The following is a 21,844-nucleotide window of genomic DNA, read 5'->3' on the forward strand; positions in this document are numbered from 1 at the left end:
TCTTCCATGGCTCTCCAATTCCTTCTCAATTAAACCCTGAAATAGTCCCACTTTTACTTTTGACCATCCTTAGTCAAAAGTAAACCTCCCTCCCCCATCTCTGAGCCCTGGGCCATGTTTGCTCGTTGATCTGCCTGTGTTTTCCTGGCACGGCTGTACTTGGCAGCAGTGCCACATTCCAAGAGCTTCAGACATTTTCCCAGTCCGCTGCCTTCTTAGTGCAAATTTCACACTCAGAAAGAGCAAAAGAAAAGGGCATACATGCTTGTATTTTTAAACTCTACTGGTATTCTGGAGCTCCTGACCTGTTCAACCAATGATGATCTGGAAAGAGAATTGCTGCCATCTATTGGAAAGGAAAAACAAGGGCGGTGGTCAGTTTGTTTTTTAGCTTTTCTGCACATTTATCCATCTTATTTTTGGCACGGCAGCTGTTGAGTGAAATGTACTGCATCCTGAGTTGACACCAGTATCTGCTCAGTGGTCAGAAGACAGCCTGAACAAGGATCCTACAGTGCTATCCGTGGATGTCAGTTAATCTCTTCTGCACTGACAGACATAGAATCGCAAACCCACCAGATTTGTAGTTAACATTTTGCTCTTCTTCTCTGCAAAAGGTCTAAAACATCTTACTGACAGGCAGAAAATTACTTTGTCATTAGAGCTCCTAATGCAGGGCCAGGTACCTAGAGGAAATAGCGTGGAGTTCTTTCCATGGCTGCTGCTCTTGCTAGACTGAGGATAAGTGGGATATTTTTGCTAGTTTGACTCAAATCACTAAATTTATTAGAAAAAAAAATTACAGATAATATTTTTGACTGGCAACAGAACAAGTTGGTTTCAAGAAAGAAAAGAGAGCTGCTGGTGAGGAATTCCAGCAACTTGGTACAATCAAACTGCAACTCATTTGAGGAAGAAAAAGTCTGAAAAATAAAACTGTGATATTACAATTTCCCTACATGCCAGCAGTCTCTGCATTAGATCACCTAGAAGTTGTACTAGAGCTTCTTTCCTCTCCTGTGTCATTGCACGGGAGTGTTACATAACTGCAGTTGTAAAAGAAGTTATCCATTTGGCTGTATGTGGGAGGGAAAGAGGTACACAACACACTGCATTAAACTTGCAGAGCAGGCCAAAAGCACTTAGTTAGACACATTCTTTGGCACTACCTTTGCTTCATGCATCCTGCCCACAGCAGGGTTATTAGACTGAAAACAGGACCTTGGGTCACTTTTTTTCTACTGTTTTATTTCTGTCATCTTTTGGCTTCCTGGACTTCCTTTTTGATGATTTTTCCCTTGGAAGGTAAGAACAGTATCAACAGCAATAGTGATAGGTTCAATACTGGACTGATAATCAAACATCCACAATGATCTCAGATTTAACATGTCAGACCATCTGTCGGTGGCAGATAAACATTCAGATCATACACCTGACTTTCATGCTCTTTGTAGCTGTTTTACTGTAGATGATAATCTAAGGCCTGACACTGCTTAATGTAAACTTTACCAGCTGGCTCTGAGCCCTCTCCAGGCCATGGTAGCACTTAATTGTTGGAAGAAATGAATGTATTTCATTATCTTACTTCTCTCTAGGTTATGGTGACATTCATCACAGAAATAACAGCCCCTCTCCCCCACTTAATCTGCTCAAAGCCTGCAAGGAACATATCTTTATGGTGTTTTCAAATCACCTGTCAGTTGGAAATTAAGCTTAATCAGCAAATCTGAAGTCACAGCAAACACTCCAGCATTTATGCTGGCAAGAGGCCCAGGTATTAATCAAGGTTAGTAGTTCTTCCACAGACCTGCAGATAGCTCTGTGGCAGAATAAAGCAAAGCCTCTTTAGGCACCTGAGCTGCTCAGAGGAAGCGATCCAGACCAGGCTAGTGCATATTCCTTGTGTCCTCAGAGAGGAGTCAGTTTTTGGGCTATGTCTGTACGTTATCTATGGGATCCTGGCCAAAATCAGGAGTTTCCAGCAGCTACTGCAGCAACAGTCAGGAAGGCAATGCTGAGACAAGAAAGACAGGAAAAGTAAAGCCAGCATAAGAGAGTCAGAGGCACGAATTCCACATAATCCATGACAGACAGAGAGATGGATAAATCATAAGCCCTGAGTGTATATATGTAGAGATATTCATGGAGAGGGGTTCTTTGTACCAAAGCTTTCCAAAGTTCAAGACCTGGCTGATTCTCAGGACTCAACTCCCAGAAAACTGCAAAAACAGTATCTAAGCTGTTGGCCCAGACCAATGTGGTAATTTAGCACATCCTTTCAGATTCAGTTAAACTGAATTATCCCACATTTGCTACGCAGTAAGGGGGTACACAAAGACTGTTTCCATGGCTCAGCTGCCACAAGGAAATTTTTTAAGTAACTTGACTGCATCTGAGCCCTCAGACTCAGAGCTGACCAATGTCTATTTTTGCAAACAAATGTTATGGAGTGGTTTGGAGAAAGCTGGACAATTTCAAACCTCATACCTCCAAATATTTATTACCTGTGCCATACAGCACAGATAGATGGGCTACTTCTAATTCAGCCCAGAAATTCAGACCACTCGCCAGGAGAGCCAGAACAGATCTTCTTCCTACACAGAGCCCACACTTTTCATTTCTGTGTGTCACCTGTAACCTGCAGAATGGACAAAAGGATTCAACACATGAGAAACTGGAGGAAAAAAATCTGAATAAAACAGGTGGGTCCAAACAATTGCTTTATCCCTTGTATTCCCACAAGGCTGATATGCAACAGGAGTTCTATGCAAACACTTTAATCTTCCTTAAATAAACGCCATTTTTTCTTTCATGTAAATAAATCAAATTGTCTCATATTTTTATTTTACACAAGGTCTCTTTGGTTATTTATCTCCTTTCCGTATCTACAGGGACTCTAATTTTTCTTCGGCTTTTAAAAAGCAAAGTGTTTCCTTCCAATTAGAATCAGATATATCACTTCTGCTTCCAGGCAACCCACCTCCATTTTACAACTGCAAGCAAGGACTGTTCTTGCATTTGGATCCCTTCAAAGAATTGTGAGATACATAAATCTTACTGACAGTGAAGCACACACTGAAAAGCTAAATTGCTCCCCCAAAACTTGGGTATTTGTGGCTTAAATAAGATCTGTTCCCAAAAATTAATTCTGGGTACTAAAACCAGACCTGGGATTACTGAGAGAAAACAGCTATCAGGAGTGTAAAAAAATAGCAAATGTTTCTTTAAACTCCTCTGACAAGTAAAACTCAATTTTCTTTGCTGCACACACAGTAAGGTCTTACTGTCTGCAAGAACTTAGCTCAGAGCTCAAATAAAAAGCCATGATGAGCTGCCAGAAGTTCTGTTCCTCAGTCTCATAGAAGGTTTCTTTATTGCTCCTCTAACTCCCATACACTCCTGTCTAACATCCAGTCACAGATGCAGTGATGGGAGATGACAGTAATTCCAGGATCACACTCCCTCATGCAGAGAAGATCTCACTGTACCTACAAGGAGACAGACTCTGTTCATTAGCAGTGTAAGAAAAAGCACATGGATTGTGGGCTCAGCATGCATAAATCTGCTATCAGACCTACTCTTTGCCATGTAGGTGGTCCCAAATGTTTGCTTGCTTTATTTCTTGGGAGATTTGTAAGCTGCACCCTGTTTAAATATTGAACCTGTAGAAGGACTGCTCCCTGCCAGTGTCCACCATCCACCATCCAAGGGGCACCTTACTTCTATCCCTCAGGCTGGGGAATCCCTGGCTGTGGCACTTGAAGGGCAGCTGGGAAGACCAGCCCGTGGAAAGGCACGATTTCATTAAACAACAGACAGTTCACATCTCCTAGGAGATGACAAAGCAGCATTTTCAAATCAAAAGAGCTTATTTTTGAGCCATGTGGTTATTTAATTAAACATTGGTATTTTTCACATTGGAAACAGACATTTTAGCTACACTGGATACAGTTTTTCACATTGTAAATGAAGGAACCAAAACATCATGGTTGGCTTTATTACTTAAGAACAGGCAGTTGAAGTATTCCCAGGCCTGCATCCTGCTAAGCACAGTCACCAAGCTCTGGGGCTGTGCAGGGTGAACAACCCCAGCTAACCTCATCCCTGGAATCTGGCATTTAAAGGCTTCCAGGGCCAGATACCACATCCAGCCACATCGTTTTACAGCCATTAATGGACTATATCCCCACAGCATGGCAAACCACTTCCTAATTGATTTGATCCTGCGGCAAAAATCACTAAAATGCCCTGCGCAATAATGTTCCCTTTTGTTCACCTCATACCCACCTCTGGATCCTGTCTTTCAGGCCTCATGCCAGGAGAAACCATTCCTCCCCCTTGTACTGGACAGTGGCGAGGCCACACCTCGAGCGCTGTGCTCAGTTCTGGGTCCCTCAGTTCAGGAAGGACATTGAGGTGCTGGAGGGGTCCAGAGAAGGGCAGTGGAGCTGCGGAAGGGGCTGGAGCATGAGTCCTACAAGGAGCAGCTGAGGGAGCTGGGATTGTTCATCCTGGAGAAAAGGAGGCTCACGGGTGACCGTATCACTCTCTAGAACTCCCTGACAGTAGAGTGTAGCCAGGTGCGGGTCGGGCTCTTCTCCTGGCTAACCAGTGGCAGGATGAGAGGACATGGCCTCCAGCTGCACCAGGGGAGGCTTAGGTCGGACGTTGGAAGGAATTTCTTCACAGAAGGGGTGATTAGACATTGGAATGGGCTGCCCAGGGGGGTGGTGGAGTCACCGTCCCTGGAGTTTTTTAAGGAAAGTCTGGACGTGGCAGTCAGTGGCATGGTCTGGTTGACACGGTGGTGTTCGGTCATAAACTGGACTCGAAGATCTCAGAGATCTTTTCCAACCTCATCGACCCGCAGGATTTTTTCCCCTGAGGGGTGTGCTCCCCACACGACCCTGCTGCTCCACGGAGCACTTGGCTCCCGCTGCCGCTGGGCCGGCGAACCTCAGGGCGGCAGCCGGCAGAGAACGCTGGGTGCCCGGGAGGTGGGAGGCGCGGAGCTGGGAAGTCCCCGCGGAGGAGGTGGCGGAGGCGGGGACGGCGGGGGAGGGCTGGCAGTCCGTCCGTCAGCTGAGCGGGGCCGCTGCTGCCATGGGCGCGCCGTGAGGGGTGAGCGGGGACGGGGTCCCTGAGGCCAGCCCAGAGCGGGGGGCGGCGGTCGGCATGGCCGGGCTCGCCCGGTGACTCGGCGGATCCGGGGTGGGCCTGCGGGAGGGAAGGGCAAGGCGGGGAAACGCCGTTTTGTGGCTCCCGGGGGCCGCTGTGGCCCAGGGACGGAGCGGCCGTGCCCGGGCAGCAGCGGGTGCGGGCGCCGTAGCCTCCCCAGCACCGCAGCGGGGTGTGCCGGAGAACGGGAAAAGGGGACAAGAAAGCGAAAATGAAAGTTAAAAATCAGCGGAAACGGGATCTCGGCGTGAAAGGGCGCCGGGGCGCTGACAGGGCCGGGCGGGCGGCGGGGCCCGTGTGCTGTCAGGGCTGGGAAGGGAGTGGGTGAGGCGGGAGTCCCGTTTCGTTCCCAGAGGGATGGGCGGCTGAGGAAGGGTAGGTTGGCCCGAAAGATGTCTTGGCGATCATGCGGTTTAGGCCCATGGAGGATTAACCTAGGCTCACGGATACTTTGGTGTAGCGGGGTCAGAGGGATTGAAGGTGCCTGTGTGCTGTGACAAGGCACGTGGCTTATGTGTTTAATGAGTGTGTGATTATGCTTTCTTTACAACTGGGCAAGAAATTGAGAGTTTTCTCTTGGCAAACCTTGAAATAGCTGCTTCAGAGATGTCCAGCAAGTTGAAGGACTGTCCTGCTGAAAATGGAGAGCATTCCAAGAGTAAAATGGAAAATGGAGTGGACAGCATGGCTGCCCCAGCCCTTAACACCTACACCCCAGAAGAGATGTTGCAGCAGATGAAAGAATTAATCACTGAGAACAATGAGTTAAAAGGTGAATGCATATGTGAGCTGGTCTTGAGATGCAAGAGCCCCAAGTCTCTTCTGAAGCATGTGTTTTGTCCTATGTGTATGAATTTTGTGCTCATTTGTCCTTGCTGGGTAGCACTCGCGTATAAACAGCTCTGCAAGTGATAATGCCAGTTTGATAAGACACATCAGTAGGATATTTGGTAGCACACATCAGATTGAATTGGTGTAGTAGATTAGGGGGAGAACAGCTCAGTGTAAGGGTGATTTTTTATATATAAACAGTATAGCACTGGGTATTTTAGGAAGTGATGTGAAAAATCTCTTCCTGTGATGTCTTTTCGCTCATCAACCTCTAAAAGCTTTTTTGGGTTTGTATTGTAGAACTGTTGGCTCCATTACAAACATTTTGCCAAAGCTGCATCAGGAGGGGTGGGTACTGTACCTTCCGTTCTTCAAAAAGGAGTGGTGGCTATGGCAGGGTACATCTGGGAGAAACCAGTAGCTTTCCCTGAAAATCCCTAATGATTTGAGTCCTTCAGGTGAGACAGATTTGTTTCTGGATCCCAGGAATTTAGGTATCACTTATTTTTTTCTTTAAATGGTTGGAGCAAAACCCAGGGGATCTGAGAATTTTCTGTGTAAAAGACAGAGGTATCTTACTGTTTATATGACAGCATATATTTGCTGTATTGTGGTTTTACCCTAGTGTTTAAATTTTTCCTGAATCATTTTTGGACCTGGTCCAAGTTCTCTGTCTCATAGGTATCTAGCAGGAAAGTTGTTTGTAGAAATACCTCTGGTATTTTGCTAAAAAGGCCTATATAATATAAGATAATGTTCTGAGACATATTTACAGCTGCTGTAACTCGTAACTTGTAGAATCATTCTCCAGACTTCATTTTTTTTCATAAGCTGAAGGATTTATGGACAGTTTATTGTATGACATCAGGACATAATGGAAGTTACTGGAAAATACAAGTATAAAGGATTTTTAAGCAACCAGCTTTGAGTTGTTTACTTTAAAAAAAGCATGTGTAAAATAATTTCATTGACTCTGCTTAAAAATCTTGTAAGCATTTTTCAATAGTAAGGCTGATACTGTTTCACACTGACTTTGTTACATACAGGGAACTGACTTGGCTGTAAGTTGCTTGGTATATTTTTTCAGTGCTTGCAATTGAATCTTAACCAAGTGTTGGAGGAGGGCATTGTTGGGAATAGTTGAGGCATTTGATTTGATAGCATGTGTATCTGTTTCCAGGCAGTAATTTACCAGTCTAGGATGTTTTCCCTGCCAAGTCTCAGTAGTTTCAGAAGCTCAGTTCAGCAGTTTCATTTGGGCTGATCATGTAAATGCCACACACAGCAAGTTACCAAATACCTCTTGTGAACAATCTTTTTTGACTTCTTGGTTTAGGAAAAAGTCAAGAAGTCAGTGAGTGTGGACATGTGATCTCAGCAGTGGATTTAAAGCTATTTATTATAGTGCTAAGGGACTATGATAAGTTTAGTTTTGGCTTGGTATTTAAGGTACGCCAGACAGAGGCTCACATTTCATACCCAATTATTGCCAACCCGTTTGATACTGAAGAATGCTGAGCTCAGTGTAGTGGAAATCTGCTGTTTCATGGACAGTATTAATGTGATTCAATGTCTTGTCTCTGGCTGCCATTTAGAAGCCATGAAGTTGCACAACCAAGCTATGAAGGACCGTTATGAGGAACTTTCCACCTGGAGAGAGAAGCAGAAAGAAGAACGAGAATTTTATGAGTTAAAGTTTAAGGAGGCAAAGCAGTGCTTGCAGGCCAAGTGCATTGAAAATGAACAGCTACAGCAGCAACTTCAGAGCTTAAAGGAAAGAGAAGAAGGAGCTGAAATGGTAAATAAGGAATTGGTTAGATTGACATGCTTATGAATTGAAAGTCTGGAGCATTCAGTCTGTGCTATGATTCTAGGATTCATCACACTGAAAGGTTTGGAGATTTGTTAACATCCTCATTTTTACCCTTAGCTCTGACAAATGGTCTTGACCTGACTTACTCTATAAAGTGAGGCCTTTCAAAATCTAGTAACAGAAAATTATCAGATAATTTACATTTTCGTTAACTTTTAATAACAATAATTAAACTTTTTTACCTAATAAATAAGAATTAGCATTTCTTGCTGATTTTTCATTTATTCTTGGATATCTCTTGACTTTATCCTTCCCTTTGCTTGTTAGATTATCTGTCTCTCACGATCATTTAATTGCTTTGTATTGTGTTCCCAAGAGCATGTTTCCAGGGAGAAGCTGACACATAAACAAGCAAAAAAAAATTATGTGCCATCTATTTTTATTTTATCAGTCTTCTTTTATGAAGTCTGAGGTCAGATTAGATCTGTGCTTCTGCTACTCCATTTGAGTCTGACTGAGCTTTCTCTCTGTGTCCTGCCTTTGGCTCTGTTACACATAATTTCTAATGTTGCAGGTGGTTGCACAGTAGCCAGGCAACATTTTGCAGGTGGTACTGAAGGCATCTGTGGGCAAAGCCGATCAAAACAAAACCTGCTTTGTGTTCCACATGGTCATGTGAAAAGTTACTTAACAAGAAGTTCCATGCAGAGCCAAACTGATGCATTCTGGTGTCTGGTACCTCCAGGACTCATGTGGATTCTCTGTTGTCTGATGAAGGATGAGTGTATTAACGTTTTTCTCAACAGAGTCACTAGTAAACTATCCTTTCCTCTCCTGACTGTTTTATGGAACTCAGTAAGAAATGTTTCAGCCTGTAAATCAAAATTGGCCAATAAACTCAGAAGATGCAAGGGGGAGGAAAGTCACGTTTAAATAGTGGGATTGTGTAAGTATTACTTACACAATCTTTACAGACTGAAAGTTCTGTTTCAGGATTGTCAGGAAAATTCAGGATTTCATAAATCATTCAGAATTTCCTAAATCTGGAATTTTTTTTTTTAAGGAAAAGTAGAGGATTTATAATCCTTCTACCTGTTGTAGAACTTGCACTTTGAATGCTTTTCCAGCCTGCTTGAGAAATCTAAAATCTCTCTGTCACTGGAACTGACTCTAAATGCATCCTCTTACAGTATAAGCACAAAATCAGAGGGAGCAAGAGGTCAGAGAGGGAGAGTGTTATTGTGGGATGAGAGACACTGTCAGCATAGAGATAATTTGGAGATTCAGCATAATCATAGCTTAGAATGTAATTCAGACTCCAGGAATTGTCCAGAATTTGCATTGATGGTATGTGGTGTAATAAAGGCATTATCAGGAGGTGGAAGGCTCAGATTACAAAATGAGGAAGAAACAAACTCACAGGGAAAGTTTCATAATGGGGAGCGGCATTCAAATGAGAGGGAAAAATGAGTCCTGCTGGTTATGTAGAAGCTTAAGAGAGGGTTTTGAGTATCCTAGAGAAAGGGAGCAGGCAGAAGGCAAAGGAGATGGTCATGATTGGAAGGAGAGAAGTGTGGAAGAATCTGTGAGGAACAGAGACTTTGTAGAAGGGATCTAGGACTTTGTGTGAAAGTCAGGGAATTGAAGAGATTTATACATGGAAATGGGGTACAAAGAAGTTACATGTTGGGGAAAGGCTAAGAATGGGGCATGTGGAAAAACTCGCTGCCCACTGGTCTTTTCTCCCTTGAATCTTAGTTAGATTTGGAAAATAGGGATATGGGTGAAAAAATGCAATAATTGTGGAGGTTGGCTGATACCCTATGTGGTAGCAAAGGGTATGGATTTAGGCAAAAATTTACATCCTAATTATCTGTGCATTGAGAGAACCAGTCCCATGTTTTCCAGCAGCATGATCCCCAGTGTTTGATTAACTTGGTTTTATAGTTTAGACTTCTTGCTGTTGAGTGAACCAAAACATAGTTTAGAGGTCTGTACAGTGGGTTTTCCCAGGCAAGCCTGAACAGAAAAGAAGGGATGTAGAACACAGTTGTGTTCAGGTTCTGTGCTCCGTGGCTGGTGTTCCCTTTTGGTTGGCTAATGCGGAGTGTGTTTATCCCAGGAGGGCTGCATGGCTCCTGAGAAGGAAGTGAGGCAGCTGAAGTCCCAGGTGCAGCGGCTCCAGGCTGAGAAGGCAGATCTGCTCGCCATCATTTCAGAGCTGCAGGTCAAGCTGAACATCTCAGCAGAGGATTCCTTTGTGGAGATTGGGATGAACGTAAGTCTAGGGAATAAAAGAAACACAGTAACCTGCAGCCAGGTTTTGTGATTCTTTGGTCTCTTACACTACCTGCTGTGGAACACTTGTGTATTACAAAATGTAGTGGTAAAGTCCTTCCTCTTTAAAGTTCTAAGTAAATTAATTTCATAGATAGTCTCTATTGCACTAGTTAAAAATGTTAAGTTTTTTCTTAGTTGGAATTTCTGGGAACATCAGTGCTATGTTTTGTTAAGGGGCAACACCTGTGCATAGACAGGGGGTATTTTCTTTTGAGAATGGGGCTTACTTCCTACTGACGGATAGGTAGAGATGCAGGCAAACAAAATTAAATGCAAAACTCTATAGAGTGTTCCCTAGAGGCATAAATATGTACTTATTTTGCAGCTCTTGTATCTGGAAAATCTTCACAGGCAAACTGAAGTGTGAAAATGCAGGCCTCTGCTATCCTTCTATCCCCCATATCCTCTCTCTGGAAAGTAGAGGTGCAACAAGAAATTAAAATAATTTAATTAAAACTTCTTTGGAGTTGTCAGATAGAACTCAGGAGTGCATTCTTTTTTTTGCTAGAAGGATTCTCCTTTGGGCTACAAAGATCAAGGGGTGGGGTTTGTAGTGGGAAAGAAGAGTGGTTCTTTAGGAGGCAGGAGAGTGATTTCTAGGCTTATATTGAAAGTCACCTGCGGTGCCATTGACTTGCTGTGTGGTGCCCAGTCATCCTCACAGGGGAGAGTGGCTGTGAAAGTTGCTGATGAATGGAGAAAGGGAAATCTCATTGTTGTTCCTCTTCTCTGATCAAGCTGGAAGAGCTACAGGAAGTATTTAAATCAAGAATTTCCAAACATGAAGATGATCTGTAGGAGTTTTTTATTTATCTCTACTGCCATGATAGCAATTCTCCCTGTTTTTCTTCATTCCTTAACTCAAATAAATAAAACTCTGTCCTGCTTAGTACAAATACCAAGCTAATCGTGTTTTTTTCTCTCCTAGGAAGGGGAAATAAATAGAACTGCAAAGGAACATCAAGAGAATAGTGGTGAAATGCCCAGTAATGATGCTGTCTACATGTACGTAGGTTCTTGTGTGATGTGTGTGATTCAGACTTTTGCCTCGGGTTTTGTTTTCAATGTAAGGAGACTTCTTTCTATGAGGAATGTGCTGGAAAATCCTCTTTTTCTTTAGCTTTGCACCCCTCCATTGCAGTAGCTCTACCTTCCTAGCATGTGGAAGCTCTCTGACATTTTTCCTTCCAATTTTTCCTAGCTGACAAGAGGGAATGCATATTCTGGTCAGTTGGCCAGGCATTTATGGACATTCTGACTTGCCAACTCTTCAGGCTTTTAAGGGAGTCCAAACAGAAATGACAAAGATAGATGTTGCGGGGACTTCTTCCTTCCTAATCATTGGAGACCATCTAATGGAGTATCTGTCCTCTACCAAATTATATTGATGTTGGTAAGAGTTAGAGGTCTTGTAGTGTTTCAGATCTGACCCTGTTTGTGTGGGGTTGGTATGAAGTGTATCTATGATGGGGTAGACACACAGTGCAATAATATAGTCCTTGCTTTTCAGGTCACTGGGTTTAAGATACCAGCATTCTGTTCAGGTTACTTATCAAAATTTGATCTTTACATCAGCTCTAGGACACAAGGGACTTTCTTGCCCCTGGCTGAACCTTTACTCCTCGTGGACATAGACAACTGATACTGTTAAACTTTCCAGTTTGGGTACTGCCCAATTTAGCAGCTAGGTGGTTTTGGCTGAACTCTTATTTACTCTGTGCCTTTGCTTTTGAAAGGGAAGGATATGGAAAATGCTAAGGACATAGCAAGCCAGAAAGCTGTGCTCCATGTACAAGTTGTCACTTCCTATGTCACTGCAAGGGAGAATAGTGTTTCAATGTAATATCATAGAAACTTGTCCCTCAGGATGCAGTTAAGAAGTTGAAAGAGGAGAGAAAAAAAAGCATTACAGTTGTGGATGAAACTGAGAGAGTTGCTGACCACAGACTGGGCTGCAAGTATTAAGCTTGTTGTTAGTTGTGGCTTGTGAGAACACTGATTATGAGAAGACATTCCCTGTGGGACTTACTTACCTTTGGAGGAGAATCTGGGCCATATCTACAAGAACAGGGGACATACGTACCTCTTAAAATATTTCCAGTGTCACCACGTGTCTTTGTCCAGCACTGAAACTTTAGACGGGTGCTGTTAACAGGTTCAAAGAAATGTGATCCACTCAAGATGGATTTATTTCTGTAAGGGTAGAACTACACTAAAAATCCCCTGATAAAAGTTATTTACTTAAAATATCCTGGCTGAACACTGTCTTTCGGGTATCGAATTTTGCTCACCAGAGGCTTCTAGTTTTCAGGAGCACACAGAAGACTCTGCTTTGCTTTGTTTTCTGAACTACAAAAGCAAAGTTTTTAACACATGCCGTTTTACAGCTGAGACTCTGAAATGCATAGTATAACTTGCCTATCTTCCATATAGTTTGGGGATTTTGACTTTCTGTTTAGATGGCCGTAAAAATGGAGGTAATGGAATACAGTAGTTTATCACTTACCCTATTTTTAGGAGCTTTGTATTTGTTCTGGTTCACTTTTCAGTAGCATAATATGATTTTGAGAAGAGCTATAAAATGTGAGGAGTGAAACATTAAAGAGATTTTTTCTGAAAAAGTGATTTCTGATTACCATTTTTAGTAAGATATGCTTTCTTTTCCTGTAAAGGAGCGAGGCAGAGATAAGAAATGTTCCATGTTTTATTGTAAAAAAATGTTTGTAGGAAGAGACAGCAGCATTTTGCAGAAAGGGCTGCAAAATTGGTCAGAATAAGTGCATTGGGTTTTGTATTGTCATGACTGCTTTTGCTTTCCTTGCTTAAGTGCTAAATTGTTCCCCCAGCTGGAAGGGAATTGCCTGAGCCCTTCGTTTGCACACAGAGAGGCTGTGGCTACTGGTCTTGGCTTTTGGGAATTGGGAATGAGCTGTTTGCTCAGAGCATTGGTTTTCAGCATTGTGTGAAATGGTGGCCTCTCAGACTGGATCCCAGCATTAGGGTTAATGGAGTGCTCTGCTAAAGGGATAGCTGTTTTTATTTACATCTGGTTTGGTTTGAAGCAGGAGCAAATCTGCTGATGAATCTAAGAATTTGGAGTCTGAGGAGCTAACTGTGAGCCAGCTGCTCTGCTGCCTTAGAAATGAAACTCAGAAGAGGGAAAAACTTGAGAAGGAACTGCAGGATCACAAAGAGAGGTATGAAGTAGGTGCACTGTAACATTTGGAGCTGTTTTCTTTCAGGGCTGCTCCAGTTACCAAGTCTCTGAATGATCAGCAACGAGCTGAAATATCAGTGTGATTTGGATGGGGAAATTCCTGAGCACTAAGCTGTAGTAGCATTTTGTGGTTGTCCTTATAGGGATAAACCACAGGTTCTCTTCCATGGGCAAAAGAGAATTTATTTTGATTTCCTGAAGCACCACAGATCAAGGCAAATTGCCCATTTCCCCTTGGATTTGAACTATCCCCAGGTTATTCAGAAAGATATGATGACTAGTTGAGGGTGTTCTCTCCATTCACTCCTCCACAGTTCGGTTTTGTATGAATCATCTCTGTGTGTGGAGCCTTAACCAAATCACTGTGTCTAAAACAGGATTACAGTCCTCTTCGTGATATTGGTAGGCTACATTTAGCAGTATGTGAGCTTGCAAAAGCTCCTTAGAAATGTATAAAATAAGTTTCATTCCAAACTTGTCTAAGAGAGATTTTTCACAGTGAGACCTGCATGAGGGTCTGTCTCAGCTCAGTTCTGTGGATATAAATCAGCATGACTGTTCAGGAGTGGTAAATTCCTCAAGCAGTTCCAGATCCCCACTCCACAGAGACAAAATAAGACTTCCTGGACATTATCTACTATGAAAGGTTGGTGTCACAGTAATTGCTTCTATGTGGTCTTCCTAGAAGAGGTAATGAGCCATAACCAAACAATTTTTAGAAACTTCAGCCCCTGGAAATACCACCGAAAACCAGAGGCAATATTAATCACTGGATTCAGTGAACAGACTGACCTATTTCCAAAGAGCTGGCAGTTTTGGACTGTACCAAAAATCAGTCCCTTTGGACTGAATGTCATGACCTTCACCACACCTACAGACTTACACATTCATTTTAATTAAATGTACACAGTGTCCTGTGTTCTTCAAGAACCCCCATGATTGTGCAGGTCTTCCTGCATGTCTGTGCTTTCCATTCTGCCTTGTGCTTTTTTGTGGCTCTCATGTTACAGAGAGAGTACATCACTTGCATGAAATCCTTGCATAGTCATGATCTCACCTGAAACATAAGCCAAATCCATCATTATTGGCTCCTTCTGTTTTCCAGACTGTCAAAGCTGGAGGAGGAAACCAGAAGCTGCCTGGAGAGTGGGACACAAACTGAACAGGAAGAAGAGAGTTCAGAAGCTGTAAGTACCTGTCCGCAGCCAAGATATAAGAACATACAGCTGACCTGTTGGGGTCAGCAACCTCAGGGTCTAGATTTTCTCTTGCACTCATGGAGCAAGGGGCAATTGTCCTGCACAGGAAATGGAAGTGAACGTTGAACTCTCCACTATGTATCTTAGAGATGGTTCCAAATTACACCAGCCACTACAAAGGGGTGGGGTTGGTGGCCAAGTATTAGGGAGACTTGGCATAACTGCAGTTATACCTCATTGCCCTGGCCATGCCCAGTAAACAGAGAGAAATACAGTAATTTCTACCTCCAGAAATCATCTAGACTAGGTGAATTTCCTCACTGCTGCCTAGGTCAGCTTTTGGATCAGAATCCAGTGGCAGTACACTGTAAAACAGACTTTAAATGTGGAGCTCATATGGCACCTGCTTTAGGTTTGTTCATTTTTTTAGTGGGATTACAATGGCAGGGCATAACTATCTTGGATTGAGACACAGTTCCAGGCAAAAACTTAGTCCTGATGTTTTCAGTTAAGGGTTTGAAAGAATGCTGGGGTTGGGATTCAGCTCCAGTCAGATGCTTAAACTTCTGTGCTTGCAGCTGTAAGCTTCTGTGTGAGATGAGCATACAATCCCATAGCCTTGGAGATCTTCGTTGGTTCAGTGCAACTGCATAATACAGGCAACGAAGAGTGCCTGTATGTGAGGTGTATGGGTTTCTGAAGTGCTGCATGGGACTTGGAAATATGCTATGGGACCTGTTGGAGAACTGTGCCCTTCTGAAGGTCGGGGCAAGTGTTTCAAGGCAGGGCTGGATTGGTTAAACAAGACCAGTCTGCAGCTGGGCCAAGGGATGCCCTTCCTAGGGAAAGCAGATGATGACTCAGTTAATTAATGCTTCCCAGCGCTCTTATCTCAACTTTGCCTCAGTTACACCCTGAGCCCAAAGCTCCTCACTGAAGTGCTGATACTGAGGTCAGCACTTGTGCTTGTGCTGGCAGCCGTTTCCGTCTACACTGTTGGGTTTCTCCTGAGGCTGTTGTCAGCAGAACTCATGTTACCTGCCCCTGTGGTAAAATGCAGGTCTTTAGTGGGACAGTGTGGGGGGCAGTGTGGAATAATTGTAAAGCCTTGTAGATGAGACCTTATTACTGAGTGTAGAGTGGAACTGTGCAGACTGGCTTAGGCTGTTTTCTCTGGATAAAGAGTAACACTTCCTGCTTATCTTTCTTAGCCTGCAGCTTTACTATCTTGAATTGTCCGTATGTAATTTTCATTATTTTTCTCTAAAAGGTTGGCAGTGAAGTAGAAACCCTGAACCTGCAAGTTTGTGCTCTGTTTAAAGAGCTCCAGGAAGCCCATGAGAAGTTAACAGAAGCAGAATTGATTCAGAAGAAACTTCAAGAAAAGTAAGGCTCCGAAGAGCAAAAGTTCTGTCATGACACCCAGTACATCCTTGCATGGCAACTCCCACCTGGGGAAACTCACCAGCTCTACAAGTATCAACTTAAATAACTGTTTCGTAGAAGTGCTGTAAAAGAATGCTCCTTCTTTGGAGAGATGCTGAAATACAGCAATTGTCAGAAAATCTGAGCTGCCAACCTAGTTCTACAAATAGAACCTCAGTGCCTTGAATTACAAGATTCAGGTTTTAACCTTTCATGATGTAAAGGCAAATCTTTTCTGTTTTCTCCTTCCTAGAATCAATCCTTATTCTGGCTTTAGGGAAAAAAGCCAAGGGAACTGGTTATGACCTTTTCACTTGAGCTGTCTGGGGTTTTGAAGGAATTTATGTAGGTTATAAAAGACCCTCACTTTTTTTGCTTAGTTTCCTGTCGAATTCCAGTTCTTTGAGATTCATAATAGTAAGAAAGTAAGTGTTGGTTTTGGTAGCTGTGCTTTCTGATGGTTGTGTATAGACTGATTTTTGTCTTTCTGTGTTCTTCATCAAAATAAGCCTTTAAAGTGGACCACACAAATACTCTTTTTACTATATGCCTAGTGGGAAGAATCCATCAGGAGAGGGTGAACAGGAGAGATCAACCCTTTTTTCCTGTTCTGTCAGGTGCCAGGTACTGGAAAGGAAAAGCTTGGCTGCTGCATCAGAATTGGAGGAGAAGCAGCAGCTAATATATACCATCAAGAAGCTGGAACTTCAGGTGGAGAGTATACAGGCAGAGGTCAAGCTGGAACAAGCCAAGACACATGAAGAAAAGTGAGTATGACTTGGTTTTGTATTCCAGGGAGGTATTGTCAGTGAGGAAGCGAAATCCAAGGGAATCTGGTCAAAAGGGGAATTGAATCTGAAGTACTACTTTTGTGTCCTGCACCCTTTGAAACTATGTTATGTTTGTAGATTATGAAGTAGAAGTCTGTATTATTTCATCTACTGAACCTCTCACTTAGGAATACTTGAGCTGTCAACTCTGACTTGTATCTTCCTTTAATCATAAAGTCAAAGGTGGAATAGAGCTGGGTGTAACATACAAGTGGAGGAAGCAGAGAAGTGACAACAGCTGTGCCACGGACTAGCAGGGGTAAATGCGGACACATCCTGGAGGGCAGGGACAAGTCAGGTGGTGACAGTGCTGGGAAAGTGACTTTAATGAAGAGGTCTGCAATCCCTACAATATGTTTGCACTAGGAGAGTCAAGTGTGTGGTGAAGCTGAGGTAAAGAGAGGCTGTTTGCTTTGGCTCCCTGCTCCCTTTCATGTGTAGTCCATGTAAGGAGTGAAAATGTTGGTCCAAGCTGTTCAGAGAAGTTGAACTTCCTGAAGGACACATCTTCTAGCTGCTGCAGAAGCTGCTTGTTACCTTTGGAGTCTGTGTCTTGTTTTTCTGATGAATTCTCCTTTACCTGAAGTCTGAGTCAAGACTTGGATGTCTTCCTTAGAGGGGTGTTACATTTTTAACAGAATTTGTGAGCTTCAAATAAAAATACTGAGTAATGGATTCTTCAATATGAAATGCAGATGATCACTAAGGACATTCATTGTCACTCAATCCATGGATAGAGCAGCACACAACTCATTGGAAGAGAGATGTTGAGAAATGGAGCATAACTTTTTCTCACCAGAAATGCAAATTGATTTGCAAGAAGCCAGTAGTGGCTTTTTTTAAAGTTCTAACATTATTTAGATTTCAAAGAATTGTTTCAAACCTTCATCTCTTTTCTTGTCATAAACAGGGCAAGATACAATAACCTCCAGGATTCATATAGCAAACTCCTTCCAGAACTCACTGAGGCAATGAAAAAAATTGATGAAATGAAACTCAAAGAGGTAAACTCATCACAAGAAGAAATCATAATTAATTAGGGGTGAGCGGGAAGGGATGGGACAACATCTCTAGGATCAAATTTGGGCAGGAAACCACTGTCATCCCTTCTACATAATAACATGCAACATAGCAGCACTGCTCTGATAAACATAGATCCTGTGCTGTCAGTTACAGAGAACTTTATTCACACATTAGTCCTTCCATGGTGTAAGGTCTAATCTGCAGTTCAGCATAGAGTCCAGTCCTTAGACAGAAGTGATAGACACATCAGTGTTCCTGCAGCATCATTTAAAAAATTGTGGTAAATATATAAACATTTTTGTATTCTTAAATAGAATGCCTGCCACAATGAAGTCTTGTTAATAACTGAGCCACCATGGAAGTGCCAGATTGTTCTGTGTAATTTCAGAAACTAGGAAAACATCTTTTACAATGTCCACTAGGGAGTTGTCTTTTAACTTGATACAATGTAGTTTGAAAGCTCAAAACTAATCTTTAAGGTAAAAATATCAGTCACCACTGCTGTCTTAGTCCAAGCTCCTTTGGTGACCAAAACTGGAACCTTTTCGAAGGACAGGAGGAGTAAGAAGCAAAGATTCACTTTGAGGAGGGTCGTATTTGGAGTTCGTCTCATAATCACAGTTCTTCTTTGCAGCTGAACAAAGTGGATAAAGATGTGGTGGAACAACTGACAGCAAAGGTGGAGTTGGCAGAACAAGCCCTTGCTGCAAAGCAGCTCCAGATAGATGAAATGAAGCAGCTAATTGCTAAGCAAGAGGAGGACCTTGAAACTATGTCTGTGCTCCGTGCTCAGGTATCAGCTCTTCTTCACAAATTGGCTACTTCCCCGATCCAATATTCAGAAACCAGGAAGTATTTAATGGCTCACTCTGGAACACTGAATACGTTTTCTCAACTTCAAAGCATGATTCCCCTTACTTGGCTTGCCTTGCAGATCCCTGCAGAGCCTTTACCCACTATATTCTTGGGCTCTGTAGGAGGAGCTGTGTATGCTGGAGTCTGGCACAACAAACAGAAGCTGGGAGTAGATGTGTATTTAGAACCACTGGCTTAAGAATCACTGCATATGTTTTAGGGATGATTTTACTCAAACCAGCATGTGTTAAGTGACTAAAAAGGGTTTGCCTCACATTTAAGGCACAGAACTGGCATCTTGGCCTGCTTCCACTATCTGAGCCACAGATTTGTCAGTGTAATAAGTCAAGTCACCTCCTCACTGCTTGTCTGTGCCTCGTTTCTGTTTCTGTACAGCAGGGGCAATAGCTGTGTCCCAGGTAAGACACTCGGAGTACCTTTTACAGAGTCCAGAAACAATTACGTCTCCTTCACCTTGTGAGAAGTGCAGGTCTTGGCTTTGCAGTGTGTGGGTGTTTTGAGTAGATGCAGGTTATGATACAGATTTGTAATTTTGACATGTAATATACGAATATACTTTAGTCAAAGTTACAAATTTTCTGATTTCATTTCTCTGATCAGATGGAGGTTTATTGTTCTGATTTCCATGCTGAGAGGGCAGCGAGAGAGAAGATCCATGAGGAGAAGGAGCAGTTGGCTGTCCAGCTGGCATACCTGCTAAAAGAACAGCAAAACCTTGAGGATCTTAGCCGGTGAGAACAGACTTTGGCTGAACTGCCTTTGCACTGTCCTGTTACTCTCTCTATTGGAGTTGACCAACACTGTCTTGCGAGCATCTCAGTAGAAAGGCAAATAACTTTTCATACATTTCTTGCATAATTTGAATTTAAAAGGAAGAAAAAAGTGAATTGGCTGACTTCTCATTTTAATTTTCTGGTAGAATCTCTGTAAAGTGTGTTAGTTCTTAGTTGGGCGCCTTAGTAAGTTTTCATTTGGGATGATTCATGCTTGGTAAATTCTCCCTGTTGATCCATGTGAGTTTCTTTGGGTTCTGGGCATCAATTTTAGCAGTGAATCTGCAGCTAATCTTGCTGCTTGTGTGCCAGGGATATCTGCTGCTTCTACAGGAGGCAGTGGTGAGTACACAGTTCTGAGTACTGTGGTAGTTGAATCAAGCTACATTTCACATTAACTGTACACTAAGCCCTTTTTCTGGTATAACTTGTTATATAGCTTTAAGCAAATTTGCAGTTTTCCCTGAACAGCTGAGAGTCCTTGGAGCTTTCCAGAGAAGTGTGCCCTAGGTCCCTAGGTGTGTGGCTGCCCAAATCCCGCTGCTGCTGTCAGTTGCATGACCCTGATTTCAGCAGGCCTCTGATCTCACAAAGCAGTGGCATTTCTAGGTCCTCTTTCTGAGCATCAGTTGTGAACTAAATGCATGACCAGCTGACAGGAGTCTGTTTTCAGAGCCCTTGACTTGTTTATTCTCCACAGAACCTCTCTGGCAGAGATGCAGAGTCGCCACGGAGCCAGGATGCCGGATCAGGAGCACTCGCCTCACCTTGTCCAAAGAGGTACTGCAAGCACCTTCTCCAGCTCTCGGGGTCAGGTTCAGGTTAAACCAGCTTTGCTTGGCTGCAGGCAGCTTCCCTCTGGCTGTTCTGGCAGCTGGGTGGCTGCAGAGAGCAAAATCAGGTAATACAACAGGTAATCATTCATCTTGTCTGCTTGCAGGAACCAATAGTCAAGACTGGCAAGAGCAGCAGAATATTTCAGTTTATTCATGTCCTAAATGTGAAGAAATTCTACCTGATTTGGACACTCTGCAGATTCACGTTATGGACTGCATTAACTGAGTGATGCCCTCCAATTCTTCATCTTCTGGAATTTCACCTGCCAAACACTTTGGGTTTCTTTCTTTCTTACTCAAACAATGCTCAGCTCTTATGTCCTGTGAAGGAGTTTTTCAGGGGTTTTCTCATTAATCCAGTGGGAAAAGGGTTATTCTTCCCCTGCCCTGTAGTCACTAATCTTGTTGTAATCTGCTTTAGGGAAGGTGTTTTCATAGATTAACAACATGGATATGCTACAGAACTCGCAGTGTGTCTGCTGCTACGAAATCTTTCAGGAACATTCCCCTGAAGTGCTCTGCTCTATGGCTGCCCTGCAGAACGGGGCTCAATCACTGAAGTCGGAGGAGAGATGAGATATTTGCTGATCAACTCAAAGTACTGTGAGACTGTAAATACTTCATCTCTCATACACTATATACCAGGAAATTAATACATGAAAAAAGCTGTTCGAGAAGCTTTCAGCAAAATGGAATAGTGCTGTATTCATCGAACATTTGAAGTGAGCCCTGCTCTTCCTCCAGATGGCCATTTTATTGCTGCCCTTGTGACCATACTAATCTGATGTTAAATTTTCGATGGCTTATGTAACTTCTTGCTTTAGCCAGATGTGGGTAAGGTTTAAAATGGATCAGCTAGGTCTGATATATGTAGCTCCTGGTATTCTCAAGTCACTTGGTTTTATAGAACTGTTAATTTTTATGATGTTGTCTTAATTTTTCTTTATTATAATAAAAGCATTTGAACTTGTACAGTATTGTGGTAGAAAGATGGATGTAACTGAGATGGATGTAACCTAATTTAAAAAGAGTATAGTGGATTTTCACATATCAAAATAAATCTATTACAATTATAAATTTATCTATGCCTGTGAATACTTGGGAGACTGAAACAGGATTGCAAATTCCTATGTCTGAAAAACTTGTGTATAAAGAACTGTTGCAGATTAGTTCTGTTCTGGCCCTCCCAGCTGCTTTTATCTCGACAAAAGGGAGACAATCTGGTTTTTGCCCTTGTAATTTGTGTAAGTTTTTTACTTTGTCACTGTTCTAATTATCACTTGTAGATTCTGGATTCTTATTTTCAATTACAGCTCGTATATAGCTTCATCCATAATTTCAGGTAACACAAGAGCTGACTATTGTGAAGAGGTATTCATCAGCCTGGTTGCAACCTTCTTCATCAATTACAGGTAGTCCCAGCAGATGCAATCTCTTACTGGCTTTTAATTGTTTCCTTGTGACACTAGGATTTATGGGCTTTTTTTACCCTGAATCCAATTT

General features: G+C 42.7%; 1 protein-coding gene across 2 annotated transcripts; it reads left to right on the top strand.

Annotated features, from left to right (window-relative positions):
• The first annotated feature begins 4,957 nt into the window (after positions 1 to 4,957).
• On the top strand, positions 4,958 to 21,422 carry OPTN (optineurin). Of its 2 annotated transcripts, none has more exons than XM_042053066.1 (14): positions 4,958 to 5,121; positions 5,774 to 5,950; positions 7,605 to 7,807; positions 9,945 to 10,100; positions 11,091 to 11,167; positions 13,228 to 13,359; positions 14,485 to 14,566; positions 15,849 to 15,964; positions 16,621 to 16,770; positions 17,744 to 17,837; positions 18,491 to 18,649; positions 19,333 to 19,463; positions 20,206 to 20,285; positions 20,446 to 21,422. In XM_042053066.1, the coding sequence occupies exons 2-14, from the start codon at positions 5,785 to 5,787 to the stop codon at positions 20,565 to 20,567; spliced, it is 1,668 nt and encodes a 555-aa protein (XP_041909000.1). In that variant the 5' UTR covers positions 4,958 to 5,121; positions 5,774 to 5,784; the 3' UTR covers positions 20,568 to 21,422. The 2 variants fall into 2 exon arrangements, with proteins under 2 accessions (XP_041909000.1, XP_041908989.1); XM_042053055.1 differs by having other exon boundaries at positions 5,018 to 5,121; positions 13,225 to 13,359.
• Positions 21,423 to 21,844: the final 422 nt, after the last annotated feature.

This window comes from Corvus kubaryi, unplaced genomic scaffold (genome assembly GCF_017639235.1).
Source record: "Corvus kubaryi isolate FWS band 111438036 unplaced genomic scaffold, C.kubaryi_AGA036_p1.0 135, whole genome shotgun sequence".
In the NCBI taxonomy this organism is placed as follows: domain Eukaryota; kingdom Metazoa; phylum Chordata; class Aves; order Passeriformes; family Corvidae; genus Corvus; species Corvus kubaryi.